Source organism: Typopeltis vanoorti, chromosome 6 (assembly GCF_054136105.1).
Source record: "Typopeltis vanoorti isolate ZY-2024b chromosome 6, IOZ_Tvanoo_1.0, whole genome shotgun sequence".
NCBI lineage: Eukaryota > Metazoa > Arthropoda > Arachnida > Uropygi > Thelyphonidae > Typopeltis > Typopeltis vanoorti.
Genome location: NC_143554.1, coordinates 51,559,582 through 51,586,909, shown reverse-complemented (window position 1 = coordinate 51,586,909; position 27,328 = coordinate 51,559,582). Strand labels below are relative to the sequence as shown.

At 36.2% G+C, this 27,328-nt stretch overlaps 1 protein-coding gene across 1 annotated transcript in view; it reads left to right on the top strand.

Annotated features, from left to right (window-relative positions):
* The window catches only part of LOC150105449 (disintegrin and metalloproteinase domain-containing protein 11-like), a 602,139-nt gene that overhangs the window by 95,207 nt on the left and 479,604 nt on the right, over positions 1-27,328 (top strand). The window contains exon 7 of the mRNA XM_090393967.1: positions 25,515-25,575. Within this exon, the coding sequence (XP_090250093.1) occupies positions 25,515-25,575 (61 nt within the window). The remainder of the gene's footprint in view (positions 1-25,514; positions 25,576-27,328) is intronic.

Below are 27,328 nucleotides of genomic sequence, written 5' to 3'. Positions count from 1 at the left end.
CACGGAATTGAAAATCCAAACCATAGGCTCCATTGGGAAAAGGCTAAACTTTTACATAGATCTTTATTTAAACATGAACGTTTATACAAAGAAAGTTCTGAAGCCCTACTACACATACAAAACTGTGTTAAATAATTAACGTTTTTTTTTTTTTTTTTGTACTACTTTAGCACGTTATGCACGTTTTCATGAGATTCTATTGGTTTATACGTGTGTTTCTTCTAATTATGAACGCACCACAGGTTTCGTTATTTAAAAAAGTTTTATTCCTTCACGGGGAAATGACAGCGTAGAAGACAGACTTACTAGGAAAACTGCAACTAAAACAGGGTAAGCTACGAGCTAGAATATCTTTTTTAAAAAAGTGCAGACGTGATAATCTTATTCCAACCTTTGCAAAACTGAAAGCAACCATCAAATCTCCAGGCGCCCATAAAATCTATCAAAAAGCAAGTCATTCCTTACTACTCAGTTACGGGTGTCTAAGCATGAACTAGCAACAAACAATTTAAATATTACAGAACTAGAAACAGATTTGTCAAATACGTTAAATCAAGAATTGCTACAATTAATTATAACTGTCTCAAAGAATTCGGGAAAAAAAGCTTTTGATAAAAGCAATAGTGCTCTACATATTAAATACCTTAATCTATTAAATCGATCAAAAAAGATCACTAACAAATTACCAACGGAAAAATGGGTAGTCAATTTATCTGACTGTCAACTAACAAAAGATGAATTAAATATTCTAGCAAGAGGCCATAAATTTGCGATTTCACTAAAATGTTTCCCATATTTAGACTTTATACATAATATAGAAAGAAACATCAAGCATCTCTCCTGTATTGAAGCCAACAAACTTCATTTCGAAGTAGCTAAAGTGATCTTCAATGCCAAACCTTCAGAATTAAATATCCCACCGTCGGAATTAAAAGCTATTATTTCCTTAAAACGTAACAAAAATTTAATCATTACTAGAGCTGATAAAGGAAATACCACTGTGGTTCTTGATACCAATTCATATGACCGAAAAATTAATTTACTTCTTCGAGATCGTAATACTTACTCCAAATTGGATTTTGATCTTACGAATCGTCAACTCAGAAAATTAAATAAGCTGCTTAATGAAACTTCCTCCATAGATGAAGAAACAATCAAAAAACTTAAGACATACCATGCAAGACCTCCTAGAATTTATGGCTTACCTAAGCTACACAAAACTAATGTTCCACTTAGACCTGTCGTAGATTGTATCGGCTGTCCAACGTACAAGTTATCAAGATTCTTATCTAACCTTCTCCGCCCTTACATAGGCCACTCAGTCTCTTCAATCAAAAATTCTACTGAGTTTAACACAAAAATTAAAGACATTCAGCTATCAATAACTGACTTGTTAATCAGCTTCGACATTGTCTCCCTCTTTACTAACATTCCCCGTAAAGAAACAATAGAATTACTAACTCAAAAATTTCCGTCTGATATAGTCGAATTGTTCAAGTTTGTTATTGCATCAGGTTACTTCACCTGGAAAGGTCAAATTTACAAGCAAGAGGAAGGAACAGCAATGGGATCTCCTTTATCACCAAACCTAGCAAATTTATTTCTAGAACACCTTGAGGAAAAAATATTCACTTTTGAACCCAAACCAAAAATTTGGCTAAGATATGTCGATGACGTATTTGCAGTATGGAATCATCCCGAACCTGAATTACAACTGTTTCTAGATAAAATTAACCTTCTTCATCATCACATCAACTTTACGTTAGAAAAAGAATCTCCACAGGGTATCTCTTTTTTGGATTTATACATCAAAAGAAAAGAAGATGGTTCCATCGCCACTTCCGTCTTTCGCAAGCCTACATTCTCAGGTCGCTACAGTCACAATTCTTCTGCTCATCATCCATCTCAGAAATCTGGCATTATTAAATCACTAGTTTCCAGAGCACACAAATTCTGCTCCTCTGAAGAATCTTTAAACCAGGAATTAGAAGTTATCAAAAATACAGCCATCCTAAATGGATATAATCCCAAAACAACTCAAAAAATCATCAGTCAGTTCTGCTCATCATCAATTCTTCTGCTCATCATCCATCTCAGAAATCTGGCATTATTAAATCACTAGTTTCCAGAGCACACAAATTCTGCTCCTCTGAAGAATCTTTAAACCAGGAATTAGAAGTTATCAAAAATACAGCCATCCTAAATGGATATAATCCCAAAACAACTCAAAAAATCATCAGTCACTTCTGCATACATCAAACTAGACAGGAAGAAGTGCATAGGATTCCCATACCTTACATTAAAGGCATCTCAGAACGTCTTTCTAAAATTATGAAGAAATACAATTTTGCCACTACTTACAAACCTATCAACCAAATTTACAACTTATTACCTTCTCCTAAGGACAAATTCTCACCCTTGATGTTACCTGGTGTTTATGAGATTCTATGCTCATGCAAATTATCTTACTTTGGACAGACAGGTAGGTCTGTTCAGAAACGCATCTCGGAACATCAATACCACATTCAAAATCCAAACCATAGGATCCATTGGGAAAAGGCTAAACTTTTACATAGATCTTTATTTAAACATGAACGTTTATACAAAGAAAGTTCTGAAGCCCTACTACACAGACCAAACCTAAACCGCAACGACGTTCTTACTATTCCTAAAGTATGGGAAATTATTATACAAAACTGCGTTAAATAATTAACGTTTTTTTTTTTTTTTTTTTTTTTTTTTTTTTTTTTTTTTTTGTACTACTTTAGCACGTTTTCATGAGATTCTGTTGTAATCATGCGCCCTAACTGTATGTTATTCCTAATTTTTGTTTAAATACTGTACTGATGATGTCCTAAGACACTTAGAATGAAATATTTACAATTAAATAATTTTCACTGTGGTTTATACGTGTGTTTCTTCTAATTATGAACGCACCACAGGTTTCGTTATTTAAAAAAAAAAATTTACGTGATGTCATCTGCTTTCATAGACACGTAGTCTAGTTCTAAAGATATTTCACGTGCAAACTTTATTTACTCATATTTGGGTAAAGGATTAAAATAAGAATTTTCTTACCCAATGTAACCAAGCAAAAAAATGAAAATATTTCATTCAAAAGAATCGAAGTCAAATATCTTTCAGAGATGAACTAGACAAGTAGTCTAGTTCTAAAGATATTTCACATGCAAACTTTATTTACTCATATTTGGATAAAGGATTAAAATAAGAATTTTCTTATCTAATGTAACCAAGCAAAAAAGTGAAAATATTTCATTCAAAAGAATCAAAGTCAAATATCTTTCAGAGATGAACTGCAGTTTTCACGTATACATTTATTCTTCAAGAATAAATTTTACGTGATTGCACTACCAAGAGTTGCCTCGGTGTTGCACCACCACCACCATAAGTCTTGAACCACGTTCAGGCGCAAACTTGACTTACTTGTCTGTTTGCTTACTTGGGAAAAAGGACTAAAACCAAGGTTATAAAATTACTTGGTATCTTTAACAAAAAATGAAAGAGTTTGAAAACAAGAACCAAACCTTGGAGACATTGTAGCAGAATCTGGAAAAAAAGTATTGATTGATTTAGTAAGAGAGGCATGTGATGAAGCTGTTTGCAAGGATAGGAAAATCTGAACTTCATAATGGACTCAAGAAATTAAAGAGAGAGTGCTTGAAAAGAAGAAAATGTATTAGAACTTCCTAGCAAGTGAGTCGATATGCATCCTGGAGAGAATGCAGAGAAAATATGGGAATATGTGCTATGTGAAAATAACTAAACAAGTGTTGAGAAGTCTTTGGGATGAATAAATTTGTGAGAGGTATTGTTTTTGAAATGGATTTGGTATTAAGTGTTTAGAGAGCTTTGTTCACCGAGCATGCTATGCTGAAGCACAAATTCCAGAATACTTAACAATTAAGGTGAATTCAGGTGAATGTGTGAGGAGTCATCCATGAGGCGAATACATGTGAGAATGACCGGCAAGTATGGAATCTAGTCTCTTGCCCAAAAATATTGAATAAGTTAGTCAATTCAGGAAGTAAACGTGGTTGGGAGCCTAAAGGGATGCTTTGTTTTCTATATACTAATGCCAGAAGTATTAGGAACAGGAGTTTTGGGCATTGGTTAGTGCAATCTTGCCAAAAGTTATAGGCATTAGTGAGACTCGGTTAACAGCAGAGAGATAATTCCTTGAGTCAGCATGTGATGGAGGGGACTCAAGGTGCAAGAGTATTGGACTTGGTCATAGGATCAGAAGAGCTACCCCCCCCCCCCCCTCTGATTGGTAAAAGTGACTATATGGTCTTGCTTGGGAGATTGATAAAAATGAGGAATATTCTGTTGTCAAGAAGGGATATATGTGGAATTACAAGCAGTTGATTGTGACATTGTGACAAGCTTAGTGGAAGCTCAAAGCTGTGCCATGGCATAAAACCCTACATGAGAAGCATGTTAGTAGTGCATGAGAGATTAAAGGGGCATATAGAGGCAGCTATATTAAATTGTATGCCTAAGGTCTTCTTCTTCCTAACATGGATTTTAGGCCAAGTGGCCTGTTCTGGTCTCATGCCATCTCTTTCTTGGTTCTTCCTGTATACCTACAGTAAGGATGGTTAATCAGGTAGGAGTTAGATGGACGAGTAATATCATTATACATGAGCTTCAGCAAAAGAAAATGCTGTAGAAGGTATATAAGGAGAAAGGTGACCAGAACTCATGAACAGTACAAGGGTCAGGCAAGAAAGGTGACCAGTATGGTAAGGAAGTCAAAATCAGATTATGAGAAGAAACTAGCCAAGCAAGTTAAAGAAAAGTTCTTTTGCTATGTGGAAAGTAAGAGGAACAATGACTTTGGAAAAATAACCTTAATGAGTGCTGATGGTGAGAAGGTGACAGAAGCAAATAAAACAGTTGAGTTACCGAGTGACTATTTTGCGAGGGTATATTGTACAAGTGAGAACTGCGACATATTTGACAGATACTTATGTGGAACAGAGGTGGATGAACTGGAGGTTCTTAGGATATTGCAGAATCTCAATGTAAATACAGCTGTGGAATTAAACAGGATATCAGCTTGCATTTTGCTGCGGGAATGTGCAGGGAAACTGGCAATGCCTCTGACTAGACTCTTTTAATTTAAGTCTCAGCTCTGGTAGAGTTTGAAGAGAGTGGAAAAAGGGTAAAATAATTCTCTTGCATAAAGGAGGTTCTAAGACTGCAGGTAGCAAGTTATAGACCAATCAACATTTCAGGAGTGATGGTAAAAGTACTAGAAAAATTGGTCAAAAAGAGAATTCCGGAATGGCTGGATAGGAATATAATACTCTATGTAGGGCATCATGGTTTTGTGAAGGGTCGGTTATGCTTTCATAATTTACTAACTGTTTATAATTGAGTGACAACTGAGTTGGATAAGGGAAATGGCTACACAATGATTCTTCTAGATTTTGCAAATTTTGAATGTAAGTTGTCCAGATGCAGTCATATCAAGGCTTTGTAAAGAGGCAAAATGACTTCCTTATCCTTATTAATTTGTATTTAAATGATATAGGATATAATAACCTAAAAGGAAATATTCAGTTGTTTGCTGATGATGCAAAATTAGGTAAAGTAATAGCGAATCAATATGATGTGGAGATCTTGCAGGATGATTTAAATGGACTGTCAGTATGGGAAAAAAGATAATGGGTGTCAGTTTAATGTGAAGAAATATAAAGTCATCTGTTTTGGTTTAAATAGACTACAAGCTACGTATCACATTGATGAAACTGTACTCCAGTAAATAGATGAAGCTTGGGATTTAAGGGTAGGGGTAGACATAGTGTTGAAATTTAGAAATCATATTGCTGAGGTAGCTTATAAGATTACTTTGCTTTGAAGAACAAACTGACAATTAGAGAGAAAGAAGTTATTCTTTTTTATAAGATCTTGGTATGTTCACATCTGGATTATGTACTCGGGTCTGGTCTCCTGGGTTTCTTGGGATTGGTGGTGGTGAAGATTCAGAGGCAAGTAACCAAGATGGTGAGTGGTCTGTGAAACATTCCGTGAGCGTGTGTCACTGCAGAGGTTGGTTGATAGGCAAATAAGAGGGGATATGATGGAAACATTTCTTAAAACGTTTTTATAGGATTGGTGCAGGGGAAATGGTTCAGCACTTGGCTGAGGGGGGGGGGGGGAAGAACAAGATGCCATCATCTCTGGAAGTTGAGAGTAAAAGTGTGGTTAGTAGGGTCACGAGGACTGTATTTTTCCTTGGAGAGTTCTGAATGAATGGGTTGCCAGAGTCGGTTGTTAGCATTTTGTCTGCTAAGGGTTCAAGGAGAGGTATGATAGTTTGTGTGGATATTTTGGTTTTCCTGCAATAAGTCTTCATACTACATGGAGAAGACTGTACAATAATAATAAAATAAAGAAGATAAATATCACAAAAAGTAGCAAAATGTTCTGGAGGCTATTAAAAAAACTTAGAAATGGAGGAAAGAATGCTATAAAAGGAATTAGAAATGATAAAGGTGACATAAAAACTGAAAATAAAAGATATTCCATATGCTTAGAGTCATTTCTTTGAAAGATTGTTAAATGAATCAAGCAGTGACACAACCATGGTAAAAAATATTCTAGTGGAATTGGCAGCAGAGAGCCATCAAAAACCTAAAATTTGAAAAGACAGTTAGAATATATTACATTCGACCAGAAATGTTTGGTTAGGAAGTGTAAAAGTCTTGGTGGCTGTCTTGCATAATTCAGAAGGTTGAATTCCAGATGTCTAATCTTTAAAGATACCTGTAGCATGACTATAAACAATAAATTACACGATAACCACAGTAATTAACTTTAATGAAATGAAAGTACAGATATTTCATCCTAAAAATAACACATCATCAGTGTGCAGAAACAAGCAAATCAAAGGAACGGGAATACAAGGTATATCCAGCAGTTGGTGGTTTACTAATTAAAAAGTGTTGTGGCCTTGTGCTAGAAATTAATATTGTTAAATAATGTTATTACAAATATTATTAAAAACTATGATTTGCTTGTTTCTACACACTGATGATGTTCTCTTATGTTCAGTACGAAATATCTGTACTTTCATTTCATTAAAGGTAATTACTGTTGTTATCATGTAATTTATTGTTTGAATTCCAGATGATTTAAGTAGAGCTCTGTAGTACCCACCTTAAAAAAAAGGAAAATAAAACTAAACTGAATATGAGAATTACAGAATAACTTCCCTGAGTATTCCAGCTAAATTTTTACAGGTGTTGAGAAGAGGCTAAGAAACTTTGTGGAAGAGAAACTTGAGAAAGAACAAGCTGGATTCAGACTAAATAGGGGTTGTGAGATTTTCACTTTCCAACAGATAGTTGTGAAATCATTGAATAACAAGGATCTGTAATTTTTATGATTTAGAAATCTGAAAATCCCATATGATAAGGGACGAATCAAAAACTGTCCAAAAATGCCAAAATTATTACATGCTCATATAACCTGTACTTTAAGTTATAAGTCAGCATTTAGATCTAAGTGAAGGATGTACCAGATGGCGCTTTGATATAAAATTAAGCGTAAGACGAGTACATGCCATCTCAAATTATCATCTATTTGGGCATGTTATGAAGGAAAACCTTCATAACATACCCAGGGCAGAGCTGACTACTACCGGGTGCGTCCCCAGGTGGCAGATCGGGGAACAGCCTTCAGATATGGAGGTTAGCTGCGATATAAGCAGAGCAATCTGGCGAATAAGCAGCCGTGGACCAACAGCGACTGAGCTATCAGGGCGTGGGGGAGCAGAGGTGGCAACTCTGTCTCACTTAAAACCTCACAAAGCCCAATGACAACTCGGTGACATGGCGAGTAGTGCCGCCATTAAATAAGTACCTGCTGGGGTCACCGCCCCTGACATTGGGAAGCAGCATTGTCAGTACTGACACAAGGTTGAAGCCAAATGATGACGGAAAAGCTTGTGATCAGAGATTTGCAGATGGCAATATGATTATATTGTGTACGTCTGTAATACTGTGGAGCAGAAAGCAAACGGAGAAACTACTGCTCTACCTTATCTCCAGAACAACCACCATGACGAGCAAACCCTTACAATTGGCCCCAAGTTCCCGGCGTCCCTTAAATGGGACAGGGGTGCGAAGAATCTCCGGGATCAAAATGGTGTCCACTTTTAAAATTGCAACTTGGAATGTCAGAACTCTGTATGAAGCTGGCAAATTAAGAAATGCCACAAGAGAAATGAAGAGGCTGGGCATCCGGATTTTGGGAATTTGCGAGACAAGATGGCCAGGATCTGGAAAGTGTCAACAAGATAATATGACAATGTATTACTCTGGGAATGATGAGAACAAACATCGACATGGTGTAGCTGTAATAGTAGATGAAGAAATCAATAAATCAGTAATAAATTGGATTCCATTTTCTGAAAGGATAATGCTGTTACAACTTAAGGGAAACCCCGTTAACATAAATATCATCCAAGCTTATGCACCCACAGCTGACAAAAGTGAAGAAGATGTTGAAGAGTTTTATGAACACCTAAAAGAGATTAAAAACCTAACAAAGAAACATGATATAAACATAGTGATGGGTGACTTCAATGCAAAAGTGGGAAGAGGGAGTGATGGAGAAATTGTTGGCAAACATGGCTTAGGCACCAGAAATGACAGAGGAGATCGCCTAGTCCAATTCTGTCAGGAAGAAGATCTAACAATAGCAAATACCTGGTTTAAACTTCCACCAAGAAGACTGTACACTTGGAAATCGCCTCAAGATAACCAACATAATATTGTCAGAAATCAAATTGATTATATACTGATAAATAAAAGATTCCACAGTAGTATAAAGAGTGCAAAGACTTATCCTGGAGCAGATATCTCATCAGACCACAATCCCATAGTTGCAGAAGTACGTCTTAGATTAAAATCAGCTAAAAAATTACAAAAGAAGAAAAAGAAAATTGATGTAGAAAAACTGAAAGACCCGAACATAAATAAAAGTGCCAAGACACAGCTTAACCTGCGATTACAACAGATTAACATAGAAGAAAATAAAAGTGTGGAATCTCTTTGGAATAGCTTAAAGAATGCCATCGTAACAACAAGTATTGAAGAAGTAGGTTATGTGAATAATATAAAACAACAGGAATGGATGACAGATGAGATTCTTTCTCTTATTGATACAAGAAGAATGTATAAAAACAAAGACCTAGCCAGGTATACAGAAACACATAACATCATCAAGAAAAAAATAAAAGAAGCCAAGGAAAATTGGATGAAAAATTTATGTACTGAAATTGAACTGCTTCAGAAACAACATGATAATTTCACTCTGTATAAGAAAATCAACGAAATTTCCGGAAAACTGAGGAAAAAGCAAATAGTGTCTCTAAGAGACGAAAATGGAAAAATAGTTCTAGAAGAAGAGAATAAAGCACAGATTTGGATAAAATATGTAACAGAACTTTTCAATGATTTCTTTTATTTTTATAGACAGAAGCCTATAAATATAAAAGATAACATTCAAGGACCAGCAATCATGAAATGCGAAATAGAGAATGCTATACAAACAAGTAAAACAGGAAAAGCCAGTGGACCAGATGGTGTGCAAACAGAATTTTTAAAATTAATCGAACCAGATAACATCAAACTTCTTGAAAAACTATTTAATAAAATATATGAAAGTGATGAATTTCCATCAGATTGGCTCAAATCTACATTTATCACTATCCCAAAGAAACCCAAAGCGAATTCCTGTGGTGACTTCAGACTTATTAGTCTAATGAGCCAAACATTAAAAATATTTTTGAAAGTAATTCAGAATCGCATTTATAGAAAAAGTGAAGAAACTCTAAGTGAAACACAATTCGGCTTTCGGAATGGTTTTGGTACTAGAGAGGCCCTTTTCTGTACCCAAATATTGATACAAAAATGCATAGAAAAACAGAAATCTGTCTTTATGTGTTTCATAGATTTTGAAAAAGCATTCGACAAAGTCACACACACCAACTTAATAGAAATCCTTCAACAAATAAGGCTAGACGAACAAGACATAAGACTAATAACAAATCTGTATTGGAATCAGTCAGCTACCGTTCAATTAGACAACATTACCACCAGTGATATTAACATCAAAAGAGGAGTGAGACAAGGATGTGTGCTCTCACCACTCCTGTTCAACATATATGCAGAGGTAATCTTTAAAAAAGCATTGGAAGAATGTCCAGAGGGAATCACAATAAATGGAAAGATTGTTAACAACCTACGATATGCAGATGACACCGTGCTAATTGCAGATAACATTATGGATCTCCAAAAACTCGTTGACAGAGTATACATAGAAAGCCAAAGAATGGGAATAAATATAAACATCAACAAGACAAAATACATGATCATCAGCAAACATCCAGCCTCATCAATGAAACTGACACTCAATGGGAAAAATATTGATCAAGTGTCAAGATATAAATATCTTGGTTGCTGGCTTAATGAACGGTGGGATCCAGAAATAGATATAAAGACAAGGATTGAAGTTGCACGGCAGTCCTTCATGAAAATGAGAACACTATTCTGCAATAAAGACCTAAACATGGAAGTCAGATGCCGAATGCTGAAATGTTACGTGTGGTCTATTCTGCTCTATGGAGTTGAAACATGGACATTGAAGGCGACAACCATCAAGAAAATCGAAGCCTTTGAGATGTGGCTATACAGAAGAATGCTAAAGATATCATGGACAGAAAAAATTACCAATGAAGATGTCTTAAAATCCATTGGCAAAGCTAAACATCTTGTACAAATAATCAAGAAATGAAAAACATCATATCTTGGACACATCATGAGAAACAGCAAATACCAACTTCTACAAACTATTTTGGTAGGAAGAATTGATGGCAAAGGAACTAGAGGAAGAAAAAGAATATCATGGTTTGACAACATCAAGACGTGGACAGGAAAGAGCAGTGCACAACTGCTCAGATTAGCACAAGAGCGCAGTTTGTTCGCCAAGATGGTCGCTGACCTTCGATAGAAGATAGCACAATAAGAAGAAGATGAAGGAAAATAGCATTAAACCTGATATCAAAATTGGAGATATTAAATTCTTAAGGAATGCTTATGGGTCAAAACTAGATAACTGAGAGGAGACTTCCACATATCATTTTAAGGAATATGGAGAACTGACTAGACCTCTGAATGAATGAATAAGAATGGTATGAAAATTTGAGATTTAGCTGGCCAAATTGTATTTTTATTGGCTTTAAACCAAAATAAAATGATGGTGTAGCATTACAGAATTTCATGCCAGCTGGGATGTTGCCTGGTTAAACAGGGCCTCTGTTGTTTCCTTCAGAGAATCAGTGCAAACAATGATAATTCAGCTCTTGAACAAACACAACTCAACATCAGCAGAGTTCAAGATTGTCACCATCAACATAAGCATCCATGGAAAAAAAATTGAACCTGCAGAAGAATTGGATAAGCACCTGATCTTCTGATCTCTTGCTCTTTCTTCATGCCTTTCATCTCATTTTTTGGACCTTCCACTTCTTCTCTCAGTAACCCCCCCCTTTTCTAAGCAGCATCACATGCTCCATTGACAATCACTTACCCAGTCAACACCATCCTCAAAATCTACTACACTGCCTAATGTTATATCCATGTCCACATCACACTTGTATTCCTCATCCTTAGTCATGCAACTCATATCTCTCTCTCTCTCTCACCGTCAGCACTTTCTTGTTTCTGACATGCCACTGCCACCACTACTGAAACTAGAAATACATATATTGACATTACCTGGCTCTTGTCTACAATTTATGTAGACATACACTCCTCCTGTGTCTAATCTGCCACATATAGTCAGTTGTTGGGATGTATACATTCTGCAACCACGGCATGCTACAAAATGTTGTTGGATATTGTTTATTCTTATAAATGGTAGTGGACTTAACAATAACATTTCAGTAAAATGACTTATGGTGGCCGCCATTATTGAGACATAATTAATGGACACAGAAAAGATATATTAAAAAAATACATGAAATTTTAAAAACTGCAAAATATAAACTATCCATGCTCAATTATGAACAAATTAGGCAAGACTCCCTCTAAATTTAAAATAAAATATGCCCATAATTTATGTTGATACTTATCTTCTTTTTTTTTCTGAACTTTGACTCTTGGCAGTCACACACCAGTTTTGACAGGAATACTGTATCAGTTTAAAAAAGCAATATGATTTCTGTTCAGAATGTTTGGTAATCATTCAAAAATAATGAAAACTAAACAAGAAATTTCTTATGTATACTGAAGTACTGCTTGGACTTTTTTTTATCATAACTTCTGGGATGTGTTATTTCTTTCTTAGTAACCGTGAGTAATCTCAGTTAGTTTTCAACCTGTTGCTAAGGCAGAAAGAATTATTATCTAGAATTTCTAAGACCCACCCACCCACATACAGCTTATTTCTGAAATGGCAGCAGTAGAAGCTTTTTCTACCTTTTAGTCTTATTCAGGACTTTTTTTAAGAAAAAAAACAAAGCAAAACAATTACTTAAATTTAATACTTAATAACACTTAAAAACCTAACTTTTTTTTTTGGGGGGGGGAATTTTTATTTATTTATTTATTTATTTTTTGCATTAGAATATCAGCCGATTGTTTAGATTATTTAGTAAACAGTTGATGCCAGGCAGAAGATGGTGGCTGAGGTCGCCAAATTGAAAAAAAAAAAAATAATAATAACAATAATATAATTTAAGTATGATATATATATATATATACTGTCAGGACTTGAAATAGTAGGATTAGAATTTTCCGAAAGGATAGGAAGATCAAGAGAGGAGGGGAAGTATTGTTAATAGTCGCAGAGGAATTGTGTCCTTTATGAGTCGAAGTGGAAAATAGTAGTACATGTGAAGATTTTGAAGTTGTTTGGTAGTTGATGTTGAGAGATCAATAGATTAGCGTATTTAATAGGATGCTATAAGCCAGGGAATATGGAGAGTATTGATTGTGAAATGTTTAGATAAATTAGTTGGGCAAATAAAAGGAGCATGATCCTAATGGGATATTTTAATTATAGAAATATGTTGAGTTTCTGTGGGATAAGCACCTCCGTAGCGCAATTGGAAGAACAACGGTATGTTGCGCCCTTCGATTAGAAAAGACCTAAGTTCGATTCTCGTCATGACGGGAGGAATCTTTATATGGACTTTTTCAATTGAAGGTGAGTTAACCGATCTCATATGGAGGTAGCAGGGTTTCTCCCAGAAGCTTAGGTTTTTCATCCCACATACAGACAAATCGACCCTTCAGAACATACGCAATTTACAGACAAAAAATCTACTAGCTGCAGTGGTAGTGGTTGTGGACAGTAGATGGTGTTGATGTGGGTGATTGGTGGTAGAGGTTCTGTGTAGGAGATGGAAAGTTGTACAGTAGGTGTCCTCCCGGGATGAGGCTTTGGACTCCTTGGAGGTGTCACGAATAATAATAATAATAATAATAATAACTATCTAAAGCAGCATGTAATGGAAGCAACATGAGGTTTAGATTTGGTGACATCCTCATAGGATGTGGTTGTAAATGAGGTATCGACACTGCATCTGTTACTGAAAGTGATCATGAGGTATTGGTTTGGAAGATAGTCAAACAGGAGACGGTAGTTATCAAGATGGTCTATTATTATTAGTATTAACATCTGACCTCCATGGATCAGAGACTCATTGTGCAATGTACACACTATTGCACACAATGCTCATCCAACAGTGCACACGCTCAGGCAATGCATTCCACTCACCAACTATTCTCCATGCAAAGAACCTGCTCCTCTACTCATGCCCTTCTTTACATTTCCAGCAATGGGCTATTCGTCTACCCCCCCTCCCCCATCCATTCTATGAAAAATCTCTTCCATGGTAACCTGCTAACAATCCCTGATTAGCTTATATGTCTCAATCATCCCCCCCCCTCCTCCTGTTCACGAGGCTTTGCAGCTTATTCTCTCAATCTGTCCTTGTACTCCACATTCCAAAGGCATTATCTACCTTTGGAATGTGGAGTATATTCCAGAGGCCATTATCCACCTTTGTGAATCTTCTTTGGAACCTTTCCAACATATCCTCATCACCATGATAAATCGGCGACCAAATCTGTGCACAATAATCCATATGAGGCCTGATCAAGGCATTATGCAGTGGCATCATAACCTCTCTATTTCTGCATGTCAGGGATCCTCAACATTCCCTTAAGATGTGTGATATGTCATCAAATCCTATTGCCTTATTAGCATCAAGTTTATTTATTTCCTCAAATACCTCCTGCTTGCTCCAATTAAGCTATCTTTTCCTATATCCTCTACACTTAAGTTTGTGATTCCACCCAATCATGATTCTACGTTCATGATTCCACCCTTGAAGTATTCAGTGATCAATTTATTGATCATTGAATACTTCAACAATGTCTTCTGCAGCAGTTACCATTCTACCACTTTCATCCATTAACATCATCTTACAATGATCATTCTTCCTACTAGCCACATATCTAAAAAAACTCGAGGGTTTTTCTTCGCTTGATTTGCCAATTTCTGCTCATAATGCACCTTTGTTTTCCTTGCTAACTGTGTCACTCTCCTGGCTTTTTCTGTTTTCATGTAACTGATTATTACCATTTTTCATTTTTTACTTCCTCCAAAGTACCATATTTTCCGGTGTATAAGACACACTTTTTTACCTTAAAAATTCATCTTAAAAATGGGGTGCGTCTTATATAACGAAGGTAAAGATTGTTTCCTATTTTCAAATTCATACGCACTCCCTTTTATGTTCCAAGATCTTTGTATGCGGTTAATGGTGCAATCAAATTGATGCGTGACCTTCACGTAGCTTCTAGCGCGTCATTGGCTAAGAATGGGGAGTCCCTATTCAAGTTTCATAATATCTTATCTGAGTAATCAGTTACTGATGTTTATCAGTATTGAGTTGATGTGTTGAGATATTTTGTGTTCAGTTTGATATTTCCCTGTAGATTTTAGTGATGGAAAAAAACAGGCGACATTCATATACTTCAAGTTACAAAGGTTGTAAAATATGCAGAAGAAGGAATAGGGAAGCTGAAAGACATTTTGGACCTCCGCCTACAGAAAAAATGATTAGAACTTGGCATGGTCAGAAGGAGATTTTGTACAATTTGCGTAATGAAAACGCACGGAACGTGGAAAAATTGCAAAGTGGCCAGAACTAGAGACCGAAGTTTTGAAATGGGTGCAAGAAAATTGGCAAAATGGCATTGCCATTTCAACAAAAATGATTCTTACACATGCAGTCAAAGTAGCCTGTAAGATTTTTTCCAGAAAATTGTATTAAATTTCTTGGGTGTGTCTTATACACCGGAAAATATGGTACCTCCTTTTTCCAGATTTCATGCTTAAGCTCCTCATTCATACATTTTACACCTACCTTATTCAGCTTTTTTGGCCTTCAGAATACATTCACACATTGATGCTCTTATGTATTTCTTTGTCAGTTCCCATGTCGGTTCTGCAGCATTTATTTCCTTACCGCTCAACTCCTCATTCCATGTTGTAGCTCCAAGCTGTCTCCTAAGTTTGTCATAATCACTTGCCTTATAATTCCACATCTTCCCTCACAAAAGTCTGCATATGACTACCCACAACCTAGGTGATCACTTCATGATCTCTTTCACCAAGTGGAGGAAGGTGTGAAACCCTTCTCACAATTATATCCTGTGGTGAAATGATCAGATCTAGAACTCTGATTCTTGCATGCTGCCTGAGATAGTTATCTCTCAAGAACTCAAGAAATTCATTTTCCTTATTTCCAAATGCCATCTCTTCATTCCAATCTATACTGCCATAATTAAAATCACCCATAATAATTACCATTACCTTGTTCACTAATCCAAGTTGTTTATACATTTCTTCATCACCACCCTCCACATTTCCGGGCCTATAGCAACATCCAACTAAATATGTTTTCTTGTCAACCCCCACGTTACATGACACTGCCTCATAGCCATTGTCACTATTTCCCACTTTCATGTCTACCTTATGGGACATAATTCCAATGATATGATCAGCAGCACTACCTGTCTCTTTGTCCTTCTTATTCTCACGAAAAATACTGATACTGTATATTTCCATTTCTATTCCTGTTAGAATATCATCTTCATTCAACCATGTTTCACTTATTCCAATGATTTTGGCACGAATAAACTCAATCAGTGAAACCATCTCATCTCCCTTATTTCTGATACTTCTGGCATTTGTAAACACACAATAATTCATTTTTAGGTCTATAACCAGTCCTATCCAAGCCATTTGTTGGTTGTGAATTCCCCACCACACCTGCCCAATCACCTTTACCACCACTTACCACATATATCTGCTCAGTTTCAACTTCCCCACCCACATTGCAATATACTCCATCTTCATACACACATTCACTGCTATTCTCCCTATGCCATTTCTTCCTGTCAACCCAGGTCCCCCCCCCCTGATTTCCACGTTTCACTTGCATTCCGATTCTCTCTTTATCTCTCTCACACTACTACTGTTTCCACACCCAAGCACTTCTTATTCTCTTCAATACCACTCCTCTGATTTTTTTCCTTCACCTCTTGCACACATCACACACACACACTGTACTTCCATCCAGCAACACTTTCTCCAGTGCACTCACTATAAAGCCATTCAAATGCAACCCATCATGCCTGTATAATTTCATTTTTCCCTCAAACACATGCCATACATTCACAAACTGTACTCCCTCCTTCTAACACAGGTCCACTAGCATTCATGATTGTGGCTCTCGTCTCAACTGATCGTCATACCTCAGCAACACACTGACTTTCCTACTACACTGTTATCTTTCACTCTTCTCAATGGCCTCCTAATATTTTCCCTCACATTCCCTTTATGTCCACTTAGATCATTTGTCTCCTCACGACTAACTCTCTTGCTTGTTTCTTCCTCATGTCCAATGCCTGAATTATCCTACTCATTCTTCCTCCTGGATAGCAGTCCTTAGGGACTCTCTCAGTAACCAGTCCTCTAACTATGGAATCTTCATATCTGCTATCCTGGAATCACTCATCAACTCTTTTACTCTTTTTTCCTTCATTCTATTCTCTTGCACAGTTTCATTAGTTTTCTCTAGATGTCTAACATCACTCTGCATTTTCTTCATTTCATTTTTCATTTTGAATAATTGTTTTATCAAATCTTGCATTCCGATAATTTCACTCTCTGCCACTCTTGCAGTTTTGCTACCTCTTGTTCTGCTGCATCTTACTTCCGTTTCCCATTCATACTTTCTTTCTCTCCTTTATCACTAACTTTCATTTTTACTTGTTTGCATTCTTTCGCTTTCGTTTCCTTACTGTTTCTTTCATGCACATCTATCTTTTCAGCCAGTTTCACATTCATGACCTCGTGGCCTAATAATACATTGCACTTCTGACAAATCCATACTTTCTCTCATCTCTCGTTCATTCCCTCCCTCTTCACAAACACATCTCTTACACTCTGCCATGCACATATATTGCACTCAGAACATCGAATCTTTTTTGAAAAGTATAAGTCGTTAATGCTACTTGATTTTTGCAGTGCTCACCTGGTTGCACTGGTCCACACCCGCATGGTTGAACTCTTGACCGCCATTGTACTTAAAAAAGGCAATTTCAACTAATAAATTGGGTAGAATCATGCAAAAGTTCTATATGTGGAATTATAAGGTGGATGATTATTAGAAGTTCCATAGTCAACTATCATCAATATATTGGGTTGATGAATTGTATAGAAAATATGTTGAGAGTGCATGGAAAATGATAACGCAGTATCTACCACAAGCAATGCATAACTGCATACCAAGAGTTAAGCAAATAAACAGATTAGTAGTGAGATGGATGAAAGTGAAATCAAGCAAGCAGTGTTACAACAGAAGTTGTTATGGGGGAAGACAGTTTGCAGTGAACAGATGCATGAAGAATATAAAGTACAAGCCAGAAAAGTGACAAGTGTGGTTAAAAAAAGAAAGAGTAGAAGATGAGAGAAGATTGGCCAGTTAGGTCAAATCTAATCCAAGGGAATTTTTCTGCTATGTAACAAGCAAGAGGAAAAATAATTATGGTAGGTTGATGCTGGTGGATAGTTATGGTAGCAAAGTAACCATAGCAAATGATATAGTGGAGTTATTTAACGAACACTTCATCAATGCATATCATAGTGGTGTGAATGAATTAGGAGAATTGAAAGTGAAAGAATTGGAGGTGTATCAAGTTTTGCTCAGATTAGATATTAATAAGGGTGTGTGCGAATGGATGACATATCACACATATTTTTAAAGAATGTGCAAAAGAGTTAGTCATGCCCTTGTCCTGGTTATTTAACGAGAGTCTTGCAGTGGGTAAGGTTATTGAGGTGTGGAAAGAAGGCAAAGTAATATCTCTTCACAAGCATGTTTTAAGAACAGAAGTTTACAATTATAGACCAATTTGTATATCTGCAGTTGTGATCAAAGTGCTGGAGAATTCGTTAGATGTAGAATACAGGATTAGTTGATGAACATAAGATTCTCTATGATGGTCAGTGGATTTGTGAAGGGCAGGTCTTGTTTTAGCAATCTGGTTATGTTTTATGATAAGGTACTGAATGTGTTGGATAAGTGAGCATCAAATACTTTGATAATATTGGACTTTGCAAAAAGCAATTGATAGATTACCACATGATAAGTTGATGTATAAACTGCAGAGGATAGGAACAGATAGTATATTGATTAAATGGATCAGAGATAGGCTCTCTGAACGATACCAGATAAGAATTATCAGTAGTGCTGATGTTAATTCTCTACAGGGAGATTTGAATAGATTTTTAGTTTGGACAAATGAGTGGGATTGCAGTTTTAATGTTAATAAATGCAAGGTGTTACACTTCGGGATACATTGATATAAGGTTGCATACTGTATTGGTGGAGCTGTACTTCAGGAAGATGATGAGATTCAGGATCTTGGAGTAATGTTAGGCACTGGATTGAAGGCCAGTTGCTACCATTACTCCAAGAGTTCTGGGGGCACATCACACACTTGTTGCAAAGACTGCAGATCACATTGTTGCTATGATAAAGAGTGATTTGCCCTATATAAGGCATTTGTCAGACCACGTATGGACTATTGTGCTTAGATTTGGTCATGTAGTTTTCATTGTGATTTGGAAACACCAGAGAGGGTCCAAAGACGAATAACCATAGTGATATCAGGACTCTGTAGTGTCGGCTATGAAGAGAGTCCAAAGATGAATAACCAACATGATATCAGGACTCTGGAATGTTGGTTATGAAGAACATTTGAGAGAATGTGGATTACTGAGGTTGGTGGATAGGAGGAAAAAAGGAGATATGATAGAGACCTTCAATTTAGTTGAGGGATTCTGTTAGATTGATATAGAAGAAATTATAAAAAGAGTGGATGTTAAGATGGGAAGTTGCATAAAGATGTGGTGAAGAAGGGTGCAAAAAGTAGATTTTTTACATAGAGAGTTTAGTGAGTGGAATGCATTGCCTAAATGTAGGTAGTGTAAATAACTTGAAAGCTCATTATGATAGACATGTTGCTGGTTGAGTGGGCCTCCAGCGATAAGTCTGTTGATTCCATCGATGTTCCCAAATAATAATAATAAAAAATATATATAGATATTTTTGTTTGTTTATTTATTTTTTTTAAATAACATTCTTATGTACAAGGATTAACCGGCTTTGGTTCTTTGTAGTCAAGCAGAGAGTTTACATGCTCATTGATTGCTGAGTTAAGATAATATTGCCAGTTACATAAGAATGACCATTGTTACAAGACGATATTACACTATTCATAGCAATAACAGTTATTGTAATATGATATTACAACTTACATGAAAATAACTGTTGCTATGAAGACAGTATTACATGTTTACATGGAAGTAATAGATGATCATTATTCACACTGTTAAGCACAAAACTCCCTTTTTTAGGGGGGGGGGGGAGTGGGAAGAGCAATGATGTCACTTCTATTTTGGAAAGTGGACTGTGATGCAGTTGCTCTGCTCAGCCAGGAGTTGATTCCATGGATTCTAGTCTTGGTGGAAAAGGTCTGGATGTTGTTTTGCCTGTGGCGATGATGCTCATGTAGGATATGGCTTCTCACCTTTTGTTTAAAGGCTGCAAATAGATGGTCAGCCTCCTCTCTCAGTGTAACTATGGTGTTATCTGGTCTTGTGTGCTGAAGATAGAAATTGTATATTCCTGCTTTCGCAGTGATGAAGAGGTCGTTGCATGGTTTATTTTTACTCTGTATGCACAAGATTGAGATATTCCTCTTTTATATGGAGATAAGAAGAAGTTAAAAGACTGCCATTTCCCTTAATTTGGTGTTAAAACCAAATTTTGTTAACAGGACTCTAAGCAACATGTTTACTCTACACAAAAGGGGTCTATAGCAATAATGTAAAGAGGAACAGAAAGTGGACAGCCTTGTTTAATTGATGGGAAGTTCTGTCTTATGTTGCATCGCTGTTGAGTGTCTTTTCACAATGGAGAGAATTATATCATTGGCATCAATGGATGTTGGTATAAGGATTCATCATGATCTTCTATAATACTCCCACTATCTGTTGTTGTAGCAGAAATGTGGTGAACTCTTGTTGGTCGTTTTTCCAGTGTAAAGAAATACTTTGTGGGTGTGTCTGTGTCATGTTCTTATTAGTACTCCTATTGCAGAGTGCTCTAGCATCTGGTGTCATCTAGGGACTGGTATTCTTCAGAGTCCAAGATGATACAATTGTTGCTGTTGTTGCAGATTATTTAAATGTCTATTCAAATACCTCTGGTGATTATACTTTTGAGTAAAAACACTGACTTTAGCTTTAAAGAATGACCACCAATCAGAAATTGGTTGGGAAGTAGGGAAAACTATATCACTTTGAGGGTTTTGAGATATTCTGTGGCCCGTAGTATGCTATTATTAAAGATCTGATATGCTCTTCATTTGTGTACAGTGTATTCAGGGATGCAGATGGCCAGATGGATGGAATCATGGTCTGATGCATGAGATGGATGAAATACGACACTCCTTATGAAGGGTATTGTGTGTATGGATGCATAGCATCTGTTGAGCTGTGCCTGGTATGAGGCTCTGGTAGGACAACCTTTGGCCCTACAGGAGAACACTTTTTCATGTGGGTGCAGTTGTCTGAAGATATCATTCAGCTCATAGTCATTGATTACGTCCTGGAGAGGCGTGAGCTAGTGAGAGTTGATGTTCTTGGTATTGATGTTTTTCCATTGCAGGATCCAGAGTGCAGTCAAAATCCTCTGCCAATGTGAGGTGGACCTCATAGACTGAAGTGATTTTGGATGAACACTATCAATCACCTACGCTGCAAGCTGTTTGTCTTGTGATAAGAATACATTAATTATATGTATTTTCTTCCCATTCTGAATTCAAATGAGTGCATATATATTGCACACCCAATATTGACTCCTGATCCATGAAGTTCTCTGGCAGGACAGTGGTATATGGCCAGTTCTTTCGGTGCTGATCAAAAACTTTGCTGGTGGAATGGAGGTTAATTTGCTGCAGTATAACTATTTCTGACATCTGCAGGACAAGCCTGTTTCTCAATGGTGTGGCACATCCTCTAGCATTTAACGAGAGAAAGTTTACTGGGGTGCTCATTATATTCTGATTTATTTTGTTTGGCAGGGTGATCCTCGTTTACTTTAGGAATAATTACACTTCTGCTGAGATTCAAGCCCATTGATCAGATAGTATATTCTTTTCCTAACGTTGAAGATTTTTTTTTCTGCCAGAACGGTCCTTAGTTTTTCCAGCTGGGTAATTAAGGCCACTGATGTTGACGGTGTAGTGTGCTGTCAGCAGTTTAATTTTTTGTGATGAGCCTCGAACCTTTTTAAGGAAGTTCTGAAGCTGCTCTTTTGTTGGTGGACCTTCAGTGTGAGGAAGACCTCCTGCATTTCCAGTTTCCTCTTCATCATCTGAGGACTCAAGAAACTCGATCTCATCACTCCCCCTCTACAGGCTGTTGAGAGGGTTCTGTAATGTTTGGAGGAAAATATTCTCTGTTGCAGCTGAATTGGTACATCTTTGGCTGTTTTTCTGCTTTTGTTTCTTGCTCCTCTTTATTTTTTTTTTATGTGAGTTTGTTATTTGTCTATTTCCTATTTCCTTGTCTCCAGGATGGCTTTTAGATGGCATAGGTTCTTCTGACAGCTGTTTCATTAGTAGTACTTGATTTTGTATCCTAAGTATTTGGCTAAAAGTTTTGTACTTGAGATGTTTGTTGTTTATTGGGGCTCTGTTTTTTTGGGTTGGATGTTTCATGTTTCTTGTTTTCTAGTCTGTTAAGGTTGGTAGTATTTTTAGCTGGTTTCTAATTTTTTAGTATATGTGGGCATAATTACCCTGCATGGCCTACTTCTTCTTCATGGTAGTAGAAGTGCTGAGCAGCAACAGTAATGTAAAAGGTGTAAGGCACTCCATCTATTTCTTATTTATTATTTTAGGAAATGGAGCCAATGGTGTTGTTGCCAAAGTTCATTAAAGCCTGTCTTCTAAAACTTGATGTGGTGAACTCAGGCCTAGTGCTAGAGGCTTGCAGCATGTAGATTTTACTTGTCACTGCACTGTATTTTGACAGTGTAATCTGTGAGGCATTTGATGGTTATTTCCAGTGGAATGTTTGACACTTACTTTCATAGGTGCTAGTGACTTGATGTGGGTGAACTCAGGCCTCGTGCTAGAGGCTTGCAGCATTTAGATTTTACTTGTCACTGCACTGTATTTTGACAGTAATCTGTGAAGCATTTGGTGGTTATTTCCAGTGGAATGTTTGACAATTACTTTCATAGGTGCTAGTGTGCTTGGTGAGACATTCACATGGAATGTTCCCATGTTTACTCCTTTTTTGCTTAATGTCTCGGAGTATGATGCATTATTAAAATATATTTGCATGGTTCCAGTACCTCTTGAAATGTGGGTTCCATTTTTTGGTGTGACAAGCTGCGCCACTGGATTAAGTATTTCTCTAATGGGGTATTTTCGATTGCGAAGATAACAATTCCATTGTCTTGGAAAATGAGTTGGTTAGTTGTGCATGCAGTAGTCATCCCAGTAGTAGGAATACATGTGGAGGTATTAGCTACAATATTGGCATTAGTGAGCTCAGAGTAAGATTCTGGCTGATATCATTTCCATGGTTGTCAGAATCCTCCTACCTTTGCCCAACTCCTGCTGAGCTAGGATGGGGAGGGAACAGCTGCTAGTGGTGAAATATCAGTGCTGGTTGAACTTTTGCTGGCCATTGTATCAGGTAAATTCAGGGAAAGCTTATGCTATTGACTATTTCCCAGAGCTTCAAGGCATATCATTGTAGTGATAACAAAGAAACATTTTAAAAAATTCAAAATAACTTTGTCTACCTTTGCAATTTTAAAAAATTAATTTTATAGCAAAATAGATCGGGTGTTTATACTTATGCTGGTATATAACTTAAAGTTAATTTTTTGAAATATAAAACCTCACAATAACCAACTTAAAGCAGGAGTGACCTTAGACACATCTGCTCCCCTCTACGACTAATATATATATATATATATTATTATTATTATTATTAGTAGTAGTAGTAGTAGTATGTGACATCTCATCAGCCAACCACAACTACCATCATCATCATCTAACCAATGCCATCTACTGCCCACCACCACCACTAGTATTTTCACAGACAATCAAACATCCATGCCCATGGCAAGATTTGAATCCACAGTCTTTTGGCTGGAGAGCAGATACGCTAATCACTCGGCCAACCAGGCCGACAATATATATATATATATAGATAGATAGATAGATAATATTTTCATAGTATAGCCAAAAAATACAAGAAGAGGAACTTGTCAGCCTCAAGCTCAGGTTTACACTTGAGGCTAAACGAATTGCTATCTTTGTTTTGGAATGTTCTAGCTTCTATTTCTAGCCAAGGATAGTGGATGTTTACCATTCATGGAAAGAAAATGTGGGAAGATATCTATATACAGAATCATTACCCTAACATGCAGAATCTGAAAATATAGCATATGCCATTTCACCTGATGAAGCAAAAAAAAAAAACATAACTGCCTTGTATTAAAGACATCTTTTTCAGAACTGCTATGATGTTAGTTCACTAAAGAGAATGCTAAGCCTTACACTAGCAAACACTACTCAGCATCAAGCTCAAATGCTGTGACTCTCCCACAGGCCATAAACAGTCTAATCAATTATGTAATTCAAGTGGTCTTCTTGTCTTTAAAAATAAAAATGCTTCTATTCTGGGATCCCCAAAATACTTACTGACACTGATGAAGAGACTAGATATTTATGAAAGTTATTGTGTATATGGAGTGCATTACTTAACCCATAAATCAGAAAAAAAAAGATATTGCAGAGAACATATCCCAAACAGTAAGAAAAAAGCTATAAAAATGTTAGGATCAGCATTCTGTACTAAAAAAAAGAGAAATGTAATATTATTCAGGAGATAACATTAAAATGTCATCCATTACAATCAGCCATTACACAAAAAAATTAAGTTTCTCAATTTTCACTTAATAACCAGTAATCCACATCCTGGAAAAGCTGTTTGTTGTAACAGTGAAAACTATAGGTATGATAAGAATTTCAAGGTTTTAATTGGAAAATACTATGTTACATCCCACCCATCTTTCCCTTTCATGTTAGGCCTAGTGGCTTCTAATGGTCAAGTAAATTGGCTTCTTAGAAATCTTATACCACTTCTGGTTGGTTAATCCTATCTGCATTGTCTGCTATGGCCATAAATAGCATGTGTTCTTCTTCTTTTGGCATTTGCCTGTTTTGCAGGAAGAAAAACCCAAGTTACTAGGAGGGGAACCTGTAAACCCCATATGTGACCGACTAACTCACCTTTACTTGAAAAGCCTTGATAATGATTCTTCATGTCCTAGATGGGATTCAAAAGCACTAGTTTCCATCTAAAGGGCATCATTGATACTGACTTGAGCTATAGAGGCGCCTTCCGTGTTATATTATATCAAAAATAGTTGTTGAATCAAATGTGTTTTTATTTAAATTATATCAGCACCTCTCTTTCTATTTTTTTTTTTTTTAAATACATAAGTACTTTTGCTTCTAATCTTGATCACCTTGTCAACCACAGTCTATTTACACATCATTTGTGTTTAATTTCAATTACATTGAAATTAAAATACCATTGAAATAACATGGATGCAAAACATAAAATGATTGATATGTTTCATCCATTTGGATGAGTTGGTAAACTGAATACTATAGGTGAATTTTGTTATTTTAAAATATATTTGGCTAATTTTAGTTTTATTTTTATGATTAATAATCATAAATTGCTAACTCCAGTTGATAAACTATTGGTAAACTTTAAGAAGCTTTCTTGTTTTTATGCAGAGGAGACATCCACATGTCATTTATCGGTATTTTTCAGAATCTAAAGAAAAACATACGTGTGGTAAGTAAATATTTCCTTCATTTAAATATATCTGTGGATTGTGCTATTATCCCTTAATTAAGAAAACATTAGTAATTAGAAAATGAACTGTATTCATTATTTACATTAACAAAGTAATTTTTTTACAATAACTTTATTAATGATCAGACAACACAGTTGTTTGGAGGGGCTTTTAAGATTTATATTCTGTTACAGTGTTGTAGATCTGATCTATCAGAGGACACTTATTGTCCATTGCTTGCAGACAGTTAATGCAAGACTCTTGATCTAGTGTCAAAATTCTTGAAATCTCATAGAAAACTAAATTTCCTGTGTGTGTGTATGTTTGAGATATAATCATTCTGTTCTTATTTAGTTACTTGATACAATTCCTCTAACTTTTCTATTGCTTTTACATGTATTTAATAAATGTAAGATAAAAATATTGATTGCTTCCTTCTGAAAATTATGATTTACACCTCCTATGTCTGATTATATGACAGTATGTCTAATTGTATGGCTGCATTATACATAGGTTTATTGTCTGTGTATTATTTGATCCACAGAATTGTTTATATATATTAACATGTTAGCAAAGCAACTGTTGGCAGGTAAAAGACCCAGAGGAAGACCAATATCTTTGACATAATGGATTAACACAGTAAAAAGTGCCTTAGAAGAGTGATATATAAGATCTGATAATATGGTGGTCTTGACAGATAACAGATTAATTTGGATTAAAATCGTCAACAGGAAGTTAGTAATGATGTAATTTTTTTTTTCATGTAGTATGATCATAAGTTATGAATATTCTACAGAAAGCTAAATCAGAGCATGAAAAGAAATCAGCAGTTTAGGAGCACTATAGAATAATTTTATCACTATGCTGCAAGTAAAAGAAAAAATAAATGCTGAAAAATAACTTTACTGAATGCAGACAGTACTCTTATGTCAGAAGCATATAAGATTGTTTATATAAGGAGTTCTCACTTCACTAAGCCCTATCAAACAAATGTATGTACATTTGGTTGACAGGTGCACAATGATTAACTACTACATTGGATGAAGAGATAGATCTGCATAAAAATGAAGTTCAGCAGCTATTTCATAGTCTGAATATCAGCTTAGCAATGAGGCCAGATGAGATATCAGCATGTGTGCTAAATGAATGTTCAGCTGAAATGGCTTGACCCATGACATGTTGGTATAACTTGAGTCGAGTCTCAACTTGGAAAAGATCTCACAGGAATAGAAAGAATGTATGATAGTTCTGTTGTACAAAGATAGTGCAAAAACTCAAAAAAACATAACTGCTCTTTAGTAAACCCATGCTTCAACAATTTCCTCATATTTATAATAATATTACTGCTGAGTTGGATCAAGGGAATGGATGCACTATGATAATATGGCAGCCTGGTTGGCTGAATGGTTAGCGTATCTGCTCTCCAGCCAAAAGACCACAGGTTTGAATCCCACCATGGGCATCGATGTTTGTGATTGTCTGTGAAAATACTAGTGGTGGTGGGCGGTAGATGGCGTTGGTGTAGATGATGATGGTAGTTGCGGTTCATTGTAGTTGGTGGTTGAATGTTGAAGACAGTTGTAGAGTAGAGTAGGTGCACTCCCTTGATGAGTCTTTGGACTCCCTGAAGGTGTCACGTAATAGTAATAATAATAATAATAATACCGTTAGACTTGGCTAAGGCATTTGATAGATACCACATGAAAGGCTGTTGCATAAACTGGAGAATATGGGATTGGGATATAAACTGTT